Source organism: Lacerta agilis, chromosome 7 (assembly GCF_009819535.1).
Source record: "Lacerta agilis isolate rLacAgi1 chromosome 7, rLacAgi1.pri, whole genome shotgun sequence".
NCBI classification, from domain to species: Eukaryota; Metazoa; Chordata; class Lepidosauria; order Squamata; family Lacertidae; genus Lacerta; species Lacerta agilis.
In genome coordinates, this window is record NC_046318.1 from 37615250 (window position 1) to 37633195 (window position 17946).

At 39.5% G+C, this 17946-nt stretch overlaps 1 protein-coding gene across 1 annotated transcript; it reads left to right on the forward strand.

The window, feature by feature from the left end:
* The first annotated feature begins 1821 nt into the window (after positions 1-1821).
* Positions 1822-16701, forward strand: FAM210A (family with sequence similarity 210 member A). The gene is made up of 7 exons (XM_033154840.1): positions 1822-1952; positions 4960-5455; positions 6621-6732; positions 10930-12014; positions 14090-14191; positions 15952-15953; positions 16469-16701. The coding sequence occupies exons 2-4, from the start codon at positions 4986-4988 to the stop codon at positions 11227-11229; spliced, it is 882 nt and encodes a 293-aa protein (XP_033010731.1). The 5' UTR covers positions 1822-1952; positions 4960-4985; the 3' UTR covers positions 11230-12014; positions 14090-14191; positions 15952-15953; positions 16469-16701.
* The last annotated feature ends 1245 nt before the right edge of the window (positions 16702-17946 follow it).

Below are 17946 nucleotides of genomic sequence, written 5' to 3' on the forward strand. Positions count from 1 at the left end.
TTGTGGGGCGGCCCCCTAAAACATTTTAATGGAAGTGGGTGCCGTAGGGATTTCGGCCCTACGAGTTGGCTCCAATGCTTCTCCTCCTAATACAGGGACCCAGGTTCATTGAATGAAGCCGGGGGTTGAGAGGTTCAGGAGAAAGAGCTTCCTCACCGAGCACATAGTTAAAATGTAGGTTTGGGCGCCAAAAAGATGTGGCGGGGACCCCCATTTGAAATTACCTGAAAGAAATGTGTCCTGAAGAATTTGCGGAGTGGGTTTGGTTTGGGTTTTGTTTTTTTGTTTTTTTAAAAAAGGCCGGTGGTCATGGTGGCTGTACGTTTCCTCCAAATGGAGTCAGAAGCTCCAGGCCACTGAACACACCGCATTATGCAGCCTATGAAAGTGTTTGTGGTATGCCTCTTAAGTGATAAAACAAAAAATGTCATCAGGAAGTGAGGGAGCTTTTGAATTTATCAGAACTCTTTTTTTCAGGCCATATGTTAAACAAAACAACAGCAAAAAGGCCTGAAGAAGACCAAGGAGATAATGTCAGACATTCTAGGAAGCAAATGACACTAATTGACGGGCTTCCAAACAAATGTTCATAGACTCAGACTAATGGAATCCCATCCACCCCCCTAGCTCTCATAGCTCTGCTATATATGTCATCTAGCAGTTTAGTTTATTTTGCATGGTGTTGTGATCACTTCAAAAATGAGTGTTGCATTTCTAGTGAATTGTTTAAAATGCTTGTGGTAGCTCTTCAGGGTTTTTTATGTAGACTGGAAAATAATTAGGCCTTATTAACCTAGTATATGGCCTGGCGTGCTCTGGTCCATGGGATCACGAAGAGTCGGACACGACTGAACGACAACAACCACCTAGTATACAGTACTTGTCAGTCTGTGGCTCTGCCATCTGATATCACCCAAAGATTGACCTTGAGTGTGTAGAAGTAACAAAAGTAACACAGCTGCAGAGGTGGACTTGTGACTGTCAATCAAAGCAAGTATTCATCAGTAAAACAGCATAGTACTCAATTCACCAAACACCTCTTTGTCTATCTGATGTGTAGCATAGGTAAGTGAAATCAGAGGGGGAAATTATCCTAGAGTCCAGCTCTTCCCAACCAGGTTTACAAGTGGTCATTCTCATGTCCCTGTGCATACCTTTTTCTTTAGCCAGTGAGAGACCTGAAATGAATTCATGTACTGTATGATGGATTGCTATGGACCATCTGAAACCTCAAATGCTGAATATTTCTATATCTGTGCTCAGTGAAGTAGGTGTATGGAATTAATCCATGTTTGTCTTTAAGTTTATGAAATCTCAAGGCAGCCTTGAGCCCCAACTTCATTTTATGATGAAAGTCCCCAGAACAAGTCTGGGAGGCTTCAACACTGCTTCTGAGATCTAGTTGGCCAGGGAACCTTGTATGGGTGAGCTATATCCAGCCTATCCCCAGATCAATACTATAAATACTGTGCACCCTGGCCTTCAATAAATACTGTTAGCATTTTTTCTACAGTTTAGGTGTTGGATGCCTTCAATAGGGTAAGCTATCTGTGCAGATCACCATCCCATCTCCAACCTGTCCCTTAATGGTTAGCTGGTTGCTATACTATGTCAAATAATCAGCGGGAACAAAGTGGGATAGCTCTGGCCTGGAGGCTTTTCCTAACTAGGTATCTCTAGTCAAAGGTAATGGTACCATCATATGCCAGATGAAAAATTTGTTCTACTGATCCTTGCTTCCTTGGTTTTGAAATATGTCCTCACTTTTATGTAGGTTTTACTCTAGCTGGAAGCTGAAGAATCCATACACCGAATGTCCAGCGGCTTTGGCCTTTGCAGCATCAGAAGTACAATGACTTGATAATGGGCCTAATCAAACAAGTGATAAACTTTTAAGGATAAAGGCATTGTCGCTGTGATAGACTTACTGTTTTTAAGAGTATTGGGAAAAGGTAAGCAATTCCTTTTTCTGTGTGTGAATATGATATTGGGGCTAGAATTTTTTTTGGCTAAGAAGTGACCAGATAGTTTGAGATGTTATTCTAGAAAGTGGTTGCTATTAATTCAGTAGTAAACTAAGGATTTAATCACAATATTTTTAGATAATGTGAATTCCCTATGGAACTTGTATTCATAGTATGACTCAAAGCTCTGCAGAACAAATTAAGTTAGTTTTGAGAGAAGTTATTAACCTGTTCCAACTGTTACTTGAGACTTGAGATGAAAGTTTACTCAGTTTTGATTTAGCATAAATTGATACCTGACCACTAGTGGCATTATTGTATACACGTACAACACTAATAAAATCATAGTTGCAATAAATCACTTCTAGTCCAATTCATGCTCAGTGCAGGATCTGCAGTGCAGGATGCAAGTACAGCATCTCTTGCAGATGACTGTTCAGCTTCTGCTTGAAATACCTTCTGCTAAGGAAAGCCACTCTTAAATTTAGCCAGTGCATTAGCTCTTAGCCTAATTTGTGTTTGTGTCACATTGTGAAACAGAGAGTTCCAGCGAATGAGTAAGAGAGCACTTTATATTTAGATTGGTTGTATAGGGAATAGGAAGTAAAAGAAAATTAAGGCAACTTAGCTACAGTGAATGGTATGAAAGTAACCAACATTTTACAAATATGCTTAGAAAATGTGTGGAATGAGGATCTCAAATTTCTTTTTATTGGAATCGCTTTGCTGTTTGATCAATAGATATTCTAAGAGATATTTTTAGGAGCAGGGAATAAAGGGTAACAAAGGCTTCCTGGTCAATTACAGTAAGTTTGCCACACTAGTTGTAATCTAAGGAAGGTGCAGTAGAGGGCAGACCGTAACTTCAAATCAGTCTATCTAATTCCTCATCTGAGACAACATTACTAAAGTGATGATCTTCAACACCAACAAAATAATAAATAGAAACAAATACTTGGCCTTTTGTGATCCTTGCATGCATGTATACATACATATATAAGTCACAGCTGTAAACTAAAAGACCTTCCAGAACTGTGTTTCATGTAGTTGGAGAAAGTAATTGTTAAAGCCATAGTATATGCATAGAAAAAGTTTTGGCATATATTCTGGGATCTTTAGCTCTTAAAATGTTCAAGATTTAGTAGGCAGTTGCTGCTTTTATGATTATGAAAAGTGTCTTCCTCTGAACCAAAGCCATGTCACATTACGTGTTTGTACATTTATGTTACATGCATGCACACACATGAAATCATCAAGAAGCATGAACATTGTGAACCCACAAAAGAATGGCACCACTAGGTTAGCTGCATGTTGGTGAAATCAAGTCTGATTAAAGAGGCAGGCTGTTAAAGTTGACCTGGAAAATTGGATTTCTGGAGCAGCCATATTCTTGCCGATTAAATGAGTGGGTTGTGAAGATAGAGTGGTCTTGGACCACACTTGCAAATTAGCCACTTGGTTGTGGTAAACTAAAAGTGCATTTTTAGTTTGGGGGGATGCCAATGGAGGGGGAGAGGCAGCAGGTGTGATGAGAGACAGATAATCTAGTATCTGATACATAGAAATAAAGTGTTGACATCTGACAAGAATTCATAGTATATTCTTTTACAACACATTTATAGCCTAGAATGGAAAATTCTGTCAACAACTTAGGACTCAGTTGTTTTCTAAAATCTCAGATCAGTTTTTAAGTGCTTTACATTACAGAATGAATCTGACAACCTAATTTCCAGCTGTGTTTCCTTGCCATAAACCCATGCACCGCCTCACCAATAGCAAGCACCCCTGTCTTTCCACCCACAGCCCTGCCTGTGGTAGTTTTTTCATGCCCCATTCTAGTTATTTCATTCCCCATGCTCTAGAAGAAGAAGGAGAATTTGCTTTGTCTTTTGCAATAAGCACTTCAGTATCTCAATTCTGAAGTCTTTGCTTGTTTTATTCCTTTTTTATTTACAGGTGCGGGGTGCATTACGTCACAAATTCTTGCTCCATGACAAGTTCCCCAGGCTTAAAGCTTGTTAAATGAAGTTCAAATTCTGCTTGTGAAGAAGGTTCAAAACAAGTTATAAGCCTGGGAAACTTGTCGCGGAGCAAGGGGAAGTCATGAAGTAACGCACCTGCAAATAAACAAGGAATCAAGCAAGCAAAGACTTCATGTTTTTTTGAATGCAGTTTTGAATTGTGTTCTATAATATTGCATTTACCTCCCCTTTTGTATAATTTCATACAAAAACCCAACAGGAAAGGAACAACTCTGTCTTTTTCCTCTGTAGAGGGAAGAAGCAGTACCGTATTTTCCGGCGTACAGTATAAGACGACTGGGCGTATAAGACAACCCCCGACTTTTGAGAAGATTTTCCTGGATTAAAAAGTAGTCTTATACGCCAGAATATACAGTAGTTGTTTCTCTTCCTGTTTAATTTTAGCATGAGGTGCTCCTAGCACCTTCCCTAAAAATCTTCCTACAGGCAGTGTACTTCCTGTACTCTGTAGAGGCAAAGAGAGGTGGCTTCTATCCTGCAAGTTGAGCTTTTTACAGAAAACTCCTGCATTGTCTATCTACAGCTTCTTGTAAAAACCCAACAGGGAGAGAAGCAAGGGGACAAAGGTGTAGTTTCTTTCCTTTCCTAACAGGTTTTTGCAGGAGCCAGCAGCAAAGCATTGCTTTTGATTTCTGCAGAAGCCCTACTCTCAGGAGAGCAACAACCTTCCTTTCACCTACCCACCCATTTGGAAGGGAGGAATTGTTGGACTGGTAGCATTAAAAAGTGCTGTTTGTGCCTTTTGCAGAAACACATGGTGGCAGTGGGCTTTGCTTGTAAACACAGCCAAAATTTGCAGGCTGATGAATAATTGTACTAATATTAATTCTCCTCTTTTGAGCAAAGTTTTTATCATTGTGGTATAACAATGTAACAGTTGATTTCAGTGTATTACAGTAGCCTACAATGTATTTGTTCTTAATTTTAACAGTTTTCCTGTCAACGTTTTTTAGGAGCTGTATATAACAGTATCTTCAATATGCTGTTGCCATCAACCAAAATGCAGAAACCATTTCAGCTGGTGTACAGGACATATTGGATGCCTTATCGCAGCTGTATCTTTCCATTCTTAAAAGGACAAGCCTCCTTGCTTAATACTAGACAGAAAATGGTTTCCTTGGCTTTGAGCTCCCAGCACCAGTGTCTACATGCATCTGCTGCTGTTTGTGTTTCCAAAGAAAGGCAGTTATTGGGCATGGCATCATCCCAGCTAGAAGACCATCGCAATAAAGAACTGAAAAGAGAAATTCATACCAAACCATCTGGTAACTTAGCCCAGAAAGACTCTGTAGAACCAAATTCTGTAGAGCTTGATCCCTTACAAGACAAATCTATTAGTCTCGTGCAGAGATTCAAGAGAACTTTTAAACAGTATGGCAAAGTTCTGATTCCAGTGCATATTTTGACTTCCAGCATATGGTTTGGAATTTTTTACTATGCAGCTTTAAAGTAAGTGATGAACTCATAAGCACTATATTTATTAGTCTTAAGCAAATCTTTATAATAATGCACCCAATCACTTCTGCAGTGTGAGATATATATACTGTATATGCGCGTGCAACCTACCATTACAGGTATTATTAAAACCCCAAGTTCTAAAAGCATATGTAGAATGTAATGGTCTATTCCAGTAATCTTCCATCTAATTTCTTAATTTTTGTCATGCATTTATATGGCGGTCACCCAACTTGGATTAGGCTGCAACTCAGGTATGTGCCCCATATCACCAGTTGAGGACAAGATACTTTGTTGCACATAACATTCCAATATTTTAAAGAGTATGTAAATCACTATTGCTTGTACTGCAGGTGCACAACTTTCCTTCCAAAATGATAGGACTATCTGGGAAAGTACTCTAGAAGTTTTCTCTGTGTCATATTTTTGAAGTCTTTTTCTTCTTCTACATTATCTATTCATTGTGAAGTTATGTACATTGCCACTCTTTTCTCTGGTGCCTGGTTATAGAGCTCTACCTTGCACTTTGATTTTAGTATCAGAGCTGAACTGAACTTATAGACCATTCACACAGAAGTCCACTCCTGGTTTGCTTTCTTCATTTCAGCAGCATAATTTAGGTGATAGAAGTCATTTTGATATTGCTATTGTTAAATAACTAAGTCTAAAACCCTTGAATATTCTATTGAAAATCAACCAGAAACCTGACAGTTGATCTTGATCTTCTGGTTTAAAGTATTACAACTGGGAATATCTTCTGAATGATCTCTCTTGACATTTTCCTCTTCATTGGCCTTTAATGCTTGAATCTGCTCTTTATACTGGTGCAGTAAAAGTGTGATTGATTGCAATACAGTAAGCCCTCAACTTACACAGGAGTTACTTTCTGGGCATTGCGCCTGAAGCCAAAATCGCTTACAGTCAAAACCCATTGAGTGCAATAGTGGGTGAGATTGCCCCCAACATGTCTGCCCCCTTTTATTTTTTTAATGTTCAAGTGCATAAAGCTAAATGAATGTTTAGTTAAATGCGTGTAAGTTGCAAGTGTACTGTATTTATTAGTTGTTAAATATAAAAATCTTTTGTTCTGCAGTCTAGTCAGAATAAATGTTTATAAGGTTGTTAACACTTTATTCATTTTAATCTCTTTTTTTCACAGAGGAATAAATGTTGTTCCTTTCCTCGAATTCATAGGGTTGCCTGAAAGCATTGTAAATATTCTAAAGCATTCTCAGAGTGGTAATGCGTTAACAGCCTATGCAATGTATAAGGTAAGTACTTGCAAAGATTTCTTAATTTCATCTGCAACATAGTCCATAAAAATATTGATCATGTAATTGTATAACAAAGGGGCTACAGCCCACTGATTAACCCTGCAGTCTGTTATGACCGAGGCTGTGAAATTCTGAAATAAAAGTCACAGCTGTGAATAAATTTATTCAAAGGAGATCTTGCCACAAAAGCTCAGGGTAACAGTCCTGTGGTTATGAAGAAGACAGATTCCAAGTCAACATTTTGGCAAAGGAAGGGAACAATTGGAAATACTATATAAAGGGCATCATGAGAGATTTAAATGTGGACATAAAGCATTTTAAGAGTTGTACATATTAAATAAGTGGGTATTTTTAACAGTTTTCTGTAAACTGTACGTAATGTAGCTGAAGAGCACCTTACTTTACCTGTCTGCCATTCTTTATTTTCTCTTGTAAGTCCATCCTCTCTAGCAAAATGTGGTCGAAAATTTGACTCTTCACCATTGACAAACACTTGTGTCACAGTAAGGAATGAAAGACCTCTCAGTTGTTGACGCATGTGGGTTTAGGCAATTATGGGATATTCTCTGTTTTGCTGTGTTGCTCCAGGAACCTTATTTACACTAACTTGTAATTCCAGACTTGCAAAAAGCCAGTCATCTTGTTGTCTTGTGTGAGAAAGCTGCTAGCTATTTCCCCACTCTTGGCTGTGCTTTTTATTTCCTATCACCTTGCTATAATGAAGAAAGCCTGTTGAACAGCAAAGTTGCTTGGGTGATTTTCCATGTGCTTATTTATCTCTGTGTGTCCCTGCATGAAAGTACTTTTGTTTATCATCAGTGCAGCCAGGGATGAGGAACTTCCAGATGCTCAACTTAAGTTGCATCATTCTTGACCATTGGCCATGCTAGTTTGGGCTGATGGGAGTTGTAGTAGTTCTGGAGGGCCACATATTTTCCTCTCTGAGAAAGGCCATGCGTATTCTTCCTTCCTTTCCTCAGAATTAGATCCTGTAAGTTCTGGAGGCAATAGAAGATCAGTCCTTCCATTAGTGTGTCACCATGGAAATATAATGCAGCACTAATGGTGTTGGTTTGTCCTTTTTGCATTTATTTGTAAGGCCAGTTGAATGCATTAAAAGGAGTGCTTGTGAACCAATGAGACACTAGCTTAAACCATGATATTGGTGAACTTTTGAGTGGCAAGGCACTTCCTCCATTTCCCATATGTGAAATGGGAATAATAATGCCGTACCTCGGCACATTTGTTCTGAGAATGAGCAAGATGAAAGTGCTAGATACAAGGTATCAATATTAAGTAGGGAATTGTTATCCCACTGATTCACATGTCTTAGATATTTCTCTTGTCTGTTCAATGAGAGTCTGGCTTGTGTTCTCAGTTGCTAAGGAGACTATAATTGATTAGATTTTTTTCTTTTCTTTCTATTGGAAGCCCTACTGCTATCAAAATGACCAAGTCCAGTAAGACTAAGATCTAAAAATCCCACTACTTCTTTCAAACGCAAGAGTTTAGGTTTTAATCTATTTTTCATGAAGTGATTTTAAGATGCATCTAAGGATACAATACAAATGGTGAAGATCTAACCCTAGATCTGTTGAGATGAGAGATGTGGCAGATTGCTGGTTTAGCCAGCGGGCTCTCTGCTCAGACTGGTTATGCCAGCGTAAGTCCCCAATCATTAATCCTGGCTTAGTGCCAAGCCCAGATTGACATAAACCTTGGGAAATGGGCAGGGAGGCGAAACCAGGCAGAGTGAACTTATTGTGGGATCCTAATTCTATTCTGTTTGCTCATGTAACCTGGCAACATGGCGGAATTTATGCTTGTTTCCCCTCTGCTGGTCTTAGGCTGGCTTAACCAGCAGTAGCCTTGCTCCTGAATGGAGTTTGGGTCTGGCTTCCCATATGTAGGACTATTGTCAGTTTTTCCAGAATTGAAGAACAATATTGGAAATTATTTTACCTTCTCAAAAAGAATAAATGTGGGATTTTTTTGTCTTTAGTTTTTGTTCGCTCAATCAGAATTTTAACAACCGCTTTGTTTTGCTGCATGGATACTGAATTGCTTTAATTGCTTTCCTCTCTCGATAGAATTTGCTGTGCTCTGTCTTAATGCTTTTTATTTTTCTTTCACTTGCATTTCTTACATCATGCCACTGGCTAGCCTTTTATTAAGATCTCTGAGCTTTAATTCTACTGCCAGGTGCTAAATATTTTCCAATAAGACACTATCAAGTAAAGTGAGAGCTTTTTCTGATGCAAGAGGCAGAAAGCATTTATAAGTAGATACAAAACTGCCAAACCATCAGCTTTCATTGAAGTAGGAATTAGTATATGTCCTCCCACTTATTTCCTGATGATATGTCATTATGTGGAATTCAAAACTGGGAACAAAGATTTGGGTGGGAGTAAAGAGCGAGCACACAGGGTACAAGATTAGAAAGGACAATCAAAAGCATATAAAGGTCTTGTTTAGTCCCTACAGAGGTAACATCATCTTCATGCTTTGAAAATGTATTCTTTGAAAAAGCTTCACACGCCACTGATGTCACTGTTCTAGATTAAACCTGTACAGTCGTACCTCGGCTCCCGAATGCCTTGGGAGTCGAACGTTTCGGCTCCCAAATAATCGAAAACCAGAAGTGATTGTTCTGGTTTTGAACGTTCTTTTGGAAGCTGAACATCCGACAATGCTTCTGTGGCTTCCTGTTGGCTGCAGGAGATTTCTGCAGCCAATCAGAAACCGCGCTTTGGAAGTTGAACTTTTTGGAAGTCAAACGGACTTCGGGAACGGATTCTATTCAGCTTCCAAGGTACGATTGTATTGCATTGCCACACTACACCATAGCAATCTTTCAAAACAAGATTCCATTTTTTCTTACTTAAGCAGGGCTGTGCAACTGCCATCCTTCAGAAAAGCACAGTAATGCAGACAGAACTTAATGAGCTTAGTAACTTTTGTGACATATCTTCTGGATATTATCAGTCATTTATCAGTCATTTTTTGTCCATCATCTCAAGTATATAATACTGGAGACTTCATCCTTTTGCTGTAGAAGGCTGCAGTCGTAAGTCCTTCAAGCAGACATACAATTGGACACTAAATAACTTTGCACAGAACTAGGAAAGTTTATCTCTGCAAATTCTGATGCAAACTGACCTGTTCAACAGTATCTGGACTGATGTGCAGATGGGAAATTAACCTTTTGATTTTACATGTCTCTAAATATTGTGATATGGTTCTCAGCTGAGAAAATATATTTAAATACATATTTTAGGATAAAATAGGTTTAGGAAATAAGCACACTGAAATAAAAGCATGTTTAAATATATATTTGTGATCAGAATAAGTATTTAAATATGGATTTTCATGCAGGTTTTTAAAGTTGCAGGTGTATGCTGAAATAGGACAGGATAGACTGCTCAATGAGCGCATGCAAAATTGATGTGAGACAAAAATAGACTGATCAATCCCTAAACAACTTCTGTTAGTAACGTCTAGAGGATGTGGCAGAAGGTTAATAAGCCCACAATATATGTTTGATTTATTGCCTTCTCCTTAAAATACCTACCATAACAGAGTAATGCAGAATTGTTTCAATAAGGAATGAAAAGGTACCCTGACCACTGTCTAGCCTTCATATGCTCATGTTATGCTAAAAATACTTCAGCCTAATTGTCAGTTTCTTTGATATTGAATAGCTGCTGCCTTACCATGCAAAGCTTGTTGTGACTTGCACACTAATCCTATTTCCTAGTGCTTCACTTCTAATGGATCAGGTATAAGGGTATGGAGGGGGCATGATCTAACTATATTGTTGCTGGCAACCATTGCTAGTTCAGCAGCATCCTCACTGCTGCTGCTGCAATATTTGTCAGCTCCTGTCAGGCATGATGCTTACATATATAAGGGAAGATATAAAAAGACTGCCCCATACCTCGTGTTCATTTAGCAACTGGAAGGTATACTGAAGCTCGGGAAAACTCACACATATCTTTTCAGAAAGTAGGAAACTGGGATGGCAGGGAGAGTTTTCCTGCCAGGGTAAAGATGATGCTTTAGTTTAAGAGGTATGAGTAGTTTTTGTGCTGCTGCAGCTAACAATGATAGACCTGTCAGGAATTTTGCCTGGTAAGAGGAATTTGCCGTTGAAGTTATACATGTATGTGTATTTCCCTCCTTCTTATTGACAAGATTGCAACTCCGGCCAGATACACAGTGACTTTAGGAGGGACATCTATCACTGTAAAGTACCTTCGTAAGCAAGGCTACATGTCCACACCACCTCTAGTCAAGGACTACATTCAGGATCGAATGGAAGAAACGAAAGAGCGACTATCGGGGAAAATGGAGGAAACCAGAGACATGATTAGTGGCAAAATGGAAGAAACAAAAGAGAGGCTGACTGGGAAGATGGAAGAAACAAAAGATAGGATAACAGAAAAGATACAAGAAACAAAGGATAAGGTTTCATTTATAAAAAAGAAAGAATAGGAAAATTGGCGGCAAAACCAAAGCATTCGTAACTCTTCAGCAAATGTGGAATGTATACACTTGCTGCTTTTTGTTTCTGCTTGTTGTAGGTGTTTTGGGCTGATTATAAAGTGCCAGTGATTTGAAAACTAAAACAATAACATCTAAGGCTCACACCCAACTTTAGAAAATTATTGCAATATTTTCAAGTGTTAGAATTTGGGACCATAGCTAGGTCCCAAAGTGCGGTTCTGTGGTCTACCTAATTATGACCAACAGTCTTGTCTGGATCTTTGTGGAGAAAGAACAAAGTTATCTACACATCTGATTTGAGCTGACCTCTTTGTCACTGTTAAGTGTCTTGGAAGCAAAGTATGAGAATGTTTGGGTCATGTACACAAACATATTTTGGAGATGGTGTCAATATTTGTAAATCATTTAATCACAATATTCTTAAAATATCAGGTAATTATAAAATATATATTACTTCTATATTCTTATTATAAACAGTTTACTGAATGGTGTGTGAGAGAGACTGTAAAATGATACTAAACTTAATTGTATATTTCAAATGCACAATTGGATTGATTATTCCACGATTAGACTAAAAATGTCGTGCCATCATTAAAAGTTTTGAAAAAGAAGATGATATGCATATGGAATAGTCATTTACATTTTCATCGTTATGTTTAGAGTAAAGACTGATAAATGCTGCTGCCTTTTACATTGAAGAATCCTAGACAATTTCCACAAAACTTCAGCATTACTATACTGTTGAGTACTATGGAGTAATCTAAAATTTACAGGTGTGATTCCCATGTTGTCATTTTCTGTGGGTGGTAGTCAGTTAAGTTTTACTCAGAGTAGACTCATTGAAATTAATGGCCCTGGTTTAGCCATGTTCATTGATTTAAGTGGGTCATCTCTGAGTAAATCTTCATTGAATGCCATCCAAAGTTACCTGTTCTGTCTGGCATGGCATTTCAGTTCTGTGGTTTTGTTTTATTTTTTAAAGCGCGTATAATCTGAAATATAAAGGAGTACTGCATTGGAGTGGGAGATCCAGAAACTCATGGTGCACCATTTCAACCTCTAGTGCTGTGACTGGTGGAAAAAGGAGTCAGTGATAGAAGGATTGCACCCAGAAAGCAAACGTATTTTGAAATCTGGTTACCTTTAAGCTATATGAAGGAGGATATGTATTTGTATGTCTATTTCTAGACTTGCTTCTTTTATTTCTGTCAAGTTAGCAGAAAGCATCTGTAGAGTTAACTTCATAAAGGCCCTCTTTCAGGGACAGTGTAAGAGAGATGCTGCGAGATTGATGGCAGTCCAGGAGGCATCTGCAAAGTCCATTGCCAAAATGTGCTCTGACTACGTTTTCATGCTACTGATTTAAGGAATTGTTTTCTTTAATGCTTTCAAGTGTAAGAGGGAAGCACTTACCAACAAACTATCTTGTGCAGAGCAATTAAGACTTTTTAGAGTTACACTATTATAGGGTGAGTACTTTAAAAGAGGCCCCATGGATACAGAGCACAGTGGTACCTCTAGTTACGAATGGGATCCGTTCCGGAGCCCCGTTCGTAACCCGTGACGTCCGTATCATGAAGTGCCACGTCTGCGCATGTGCGCGATGCAATTCGGCGCTTCTGCGCATGCCGTCATTTGACGCGTCTGCGCATGCACGAACCACTGAACCCGGAAGTAACGCGTTACGTTACTTCCGGGTCACCGGGGTGCGTAACTCGAACGTACGCATCCCGCAGCGTACGTAACACAAGGTATGACTGTACCCATGTTCCACAGGGCAGCTCTTAAAAGACTCACCATGTATAAGAGTTCAAAGACAGTATTGAACAATGATATAAATTGCTTCTCTCTTTACATGGTCAGCTTTCGATGGTGAGGCTGAACTTACTGCCACTTGTGTGTCCCAGACTGAGTTTGTTGAATCCATCTTCCAAGTGTTCACCATGCCTTTTTTCTTCTTCAGAAAGCAGCACTGAGGTCATGAGGTCATCACAACATGCAAGGACAGCATAGTCAAAAATAAGAGCCATGGCTGGAAATGAAGTACCACCATGGCCTTGAGCCTTTAGCACAAGATTTATTTCATTTTTCCACAAAGAACATGTTGGAAAGTTACTCTGTTGGATGTCAATTGCATGGATGTTAGCTTTCACCCTAGTACAGTCGTACCTCATGTTGCATTCGCTGCGGGTTGCGAATGGCGCAGGTGACGAATGTGCCAAACCCAGAAGAACCGGAATGGGTTACTTCCAGGTTCGGCGGTTCTCGCATGCGCAGATGCGTCAAATGATGCCACGCTCGTGCGCAGAAGCGCCAAATTGCGACTCGCGCGTGCACAGAAGCAGCGCTGCGGGTTGTGGACTGCTCATGATGCGAATGGGCCAGCCAACAGAGCTGGCCACTTTTACCTTTGCGTATATAATACACATAAAATGGTACAGGGGGAAATAGAGGACTGCAGCCTAGAAATCTTTCTGAACAACTTTCCCTTGCTTGTCTCTGTACTTTTAAGCCAAGTTTAAAAGAATATATTCTGATTTAATGTCAGTCTATTTAAAATGAAACAATTCCATCCTCTTTCTTGAAATAAAATTTGTGTTTTGTTGTAGTGATAACACCTAGGGCTTAAAAATAATATTGGGGTGGGATGTCATGCTGGTATAAATGGAAGCAGTATCTGCATGCTGCTGCTGTGCTTGATCATTCATTTCAGTGTGACTTTTCCTGGCTCTCTGCGCCAGTCACACTGAAGGAAGATGGCAAAGCCACAATATTTGGTGAAATGTTCTGTTTCATCCACTACCCAATTTATTCCTTGACAAGATTGCCCTTTTCCTATATCCACTAGATGGATCTTGCTGGAATAAATTTTGCAAAGTAGCATTATTAAAGTACTCATGGCACATCATTACTGTCTGTGGGTTCTTCTTGTGTCACTGGCTGAGAGGATGTTATAAGCTATAACTCCCTTTTACCGTCCTCCAATATGCTTTAAACATTATGCTGAGATAGATATAAGTTGTGTGTAGTGTATGTTTTTGAAAAGCAATTATCTTTTAAATGATTTTTTTTCATAACTTTTGTATCCTTACTGTGGAAATAATTGTGCTGAGACTTTTGCTTGGAGTTTGCAGAGATGTTATTCTAATTTTCCCTAAGCGCTAATGATACTCTTCTGAAAAATAAACTTTTGCTTGTGAAATGGTTGTAATATTAAATTGCATCACAACCATTCTCCACTTGGTCCCTAATAACTAGTTTGCTGTTACAATTTTTCCTTTGAACTGTTTTCTTTACCACCGTAATTATCTTTGCGACTCCCATGCAAAAGAGAAAACAGACAAATGCAGAAAGCTCCACTGGACCCAAGCCATTTGCTCTGCAAACACCTTGTGACCTCATGTATTCTATATGAATTACATAATTCAATATGGGGGGAGGGAACTTGCTTCATAGCAGGAGCACCAAACATCATGGCTTTTCATTCATTCTTTGGTGAAAGGGTTCTGTTTTAATATTTCAGTTAAGCACATATCCCTAATATTTCCCTCCAAATAACTGGTATTAATTCCAACAAATTTCTCCAGAAAAGTATGGATCAGACTGTGCTGTGTTATCTTCTTAGCTGAATCAAAACATTCTGCATAAAACATAATGTGAAGGCATCTTTAGTGAAATAAATTTCCCAGCTGCTGGTGCCAGCAGTAATTCAACTGAATAGAGCATTATCAAGACTTGTTTTGTGCAAATATAATGAGGTGTTCCCTGGCATATACCAAAGTGATCAATACAAGTTCAACCAGCAGAGCAATCCTAAGGTGGAATGGGCTGGTGTAGCAGCAGACCTCCTCCTCCATGCACAGAGTAGGACACCTGCAGGATCCAACAGTCCTTCAGCCATCTTTTCTTGGAGCCTAGTCTTGTTCCTTTAATTTCTTAAACAAAATACTATAAATCAGGGATGTCCAACCAGTAGATCGTGATCTACCAGTAGATCCCTGGCTGATCCGGGTAGATCGCGGGATCCTTACAATGTACAAAAATTTACAGGGGAAAGGCTAAAAAACTCTGTGTAGTCCTCACCCCAAAAAGCTCAACAACTCTGGGCACTTCCCTCCTTTAAAAAAGCTCAACAACTGGGCAATCCACCCACCCCACGCACGCTCCTCCTCCCTCCAATGACAATGGGTAGATCACTGCCAGTTTTTTTTTATACTGGGAGTAGATCACAGTCTCTTGGGAGTTGGACATGCCTGCTATAAGTAAAGTACTTTTTAGATGCACAAAAGTTTTTGTCACCATTTTTAGAATAAGTATTAAAACAGCATGAAACACTTTGGTATTTCAGCACTACTAGGTTGTCAAGTTTCTGTCTAACATAATTGTTATGAACAAACAAGCTTTGTAACAGGAGGATTTTACTTGGAAGGTTTCAGTCTTTGGAAATGGTCAGATGTAAAGATCTCTCTTTACGCAGGTGGTGCTGTGGTCTAAAGGGCTTGCAGATCAGAAGGTCGGCAGCTCGAATCCCTATGATGGGGTGAGCTCCCGTTACTCAGTCCCAGCTCCTGCCAACCTAGCAGTTTGAAAGCACGTCAAAGTGCAAGTAGATAAATAGGTACCGCTCCAGCGGGAAGGTAAACGGCGTTTCCGTGTGCTGCTCTGGTTCGCCAGAAGTGGCTTGGTCATGCTAGCCACATGACCCAGAAGCTGTATGCTGGCTCCCTCGGCCAATAAAGCAAGATGAGCGCCGCAACCCCAGAGTCATCCGCGACTGGACCTAATGGTCAGGGGTCCCTTTACCTTTTTAAAGATCTCTCTATGGGCAAGTTTCCATAAGTACTCTGGTCTGAGGCTTAAACATCACATGATAGCAATTGCATAAATGCTTCCTCTGCCATTTTTATATGATCAAGGGTCTGGAAACCAAGCTTTTTGAGATGCATGATTGCATTTCTAGGTTGTTGCAGCCTGATGGAGATCCAGTCAACTTTCTGTTACTGCACCTCGTGTGTGTATTAGCATTTTCATAAATCCAGGGCTAGTTTGGGTTTAGAATTGAAGCTTTCATGCTTTGCAGTACAGCATCTGCTTAGAACTGGAACCTGAACAAGGCCCACAAAGTCAACAATTTATTCACCCATCACAGCCTGTCCAGGTACCCTGTGTCCCTAGAGTACCTGGGAATTCAACAGCCATGCTTACTTGGCATCTGATTTTATTTTAGCTTGGAAGCTACATCTCATGAACTTGCTGTTTGTCTCGCTGAAACAAGATGCTAGATAATGTGTGCACAGAATCTGCATGCAACAGACTCCCAGGTAACCTGATTTCATATTGGCATAGCCTATGTGTTTTTTCCTCCTTTCTATGACTTTTCTGTCAGGTTTGTTTAATGTTCTGGTCTTCTGGTTATGTGTGATCCCTTTGGGGGGTTTGCTTAATAAAAATCAAGCTCTATCCTTCTGCATAAATCGTTTACTGTCACCCATAATAATAATTACAGAATCTTAATTACCTCTAGCAATTATGTGGCTAGTCTGATGAGGACAATTCTGTAAGTAGAAAGAACACATCTTGATTGTATAAGCCTGCAAGCAAGCCTGTAACATTGAGTTTGTTTCCCAGCCTGATTAATTGATCAGACAATCACAGGCGACTGTGCATTAATATAAACTTGGTTGGTTTTTAAAGGGAATTGTCAGTTTTTAAAAAAAAGAAAAGAGAAAACATACAATATAGTGGTAGATTTTTATTGAAGGGATGTATTTGGACACGCGAATGTGACTAGAATAATAGATAATGGAGAACTTGTCCACCACAATGTAGGTAATGCAAGGTACACAAAAGGAGAAGTCAACAGCTTTTCATTACTGATAACAGCCATTCTCTAATGACTGTAGGATTGACAATAGCCAGGGTTAACATTGATTTAGGTGTGTGTGTGTGTCTTTGAAGGTGATGTCTTTGTTATATCAAGCAGTACCTTGGGGTAGGGGTAGCATTAGATCAGGAATTGCCATGTTGAGACTTGTAGTCCAACATTAACTGGTGGGTGCCCACATTAGCCATTCTTGCTTTCATATTTTAAGGCCTGGAGAGTAGAAGATATAGATGAGAAAGAATAACAAATCCATTATACATTCAAAAGGACAGAAACTAAATAAATAGAAGGGCAAACATCAGTGGTGGACCAGAAGGCATTGATACTAGAATAGATTATAATGGTGTTTATCAAATACATTTCCATTTTTAGGAATAAATTTACAAGTATTTACCATTTTTAACCCATCACAACTTAAAGCAGAAATTGATGGGAGTACATTAATTTGAGTTAGTAAATTTGGAATTGATTAGAGTTGTTGATTAACTCCAATCACCATTGGGACAACATCCCATCCCCAACCTGTGTTATGTAGGCCATAAATTCTCATACGTTTGAACGTCTTTCCACATGGAACATCTTGAGTTTCCATGGAGGAACAGCTTCGTGACCTCCCTAGTTACAGATGCCCCTTCTCTGCACGGAAAGGCCATAGAGCATCAGCTTTACATACATACATACATACATACATACATACAGTTGCAGGTTCAGTCCCAGGCTTCTACGGGTAGGGCTGAAATGCCGTCTCCTGGAGAGCCACTACTAGTCGGACTAGACAACACTGAGGTTGCTGGAGGTGGCGGTGGCTACAAGCCATGTTG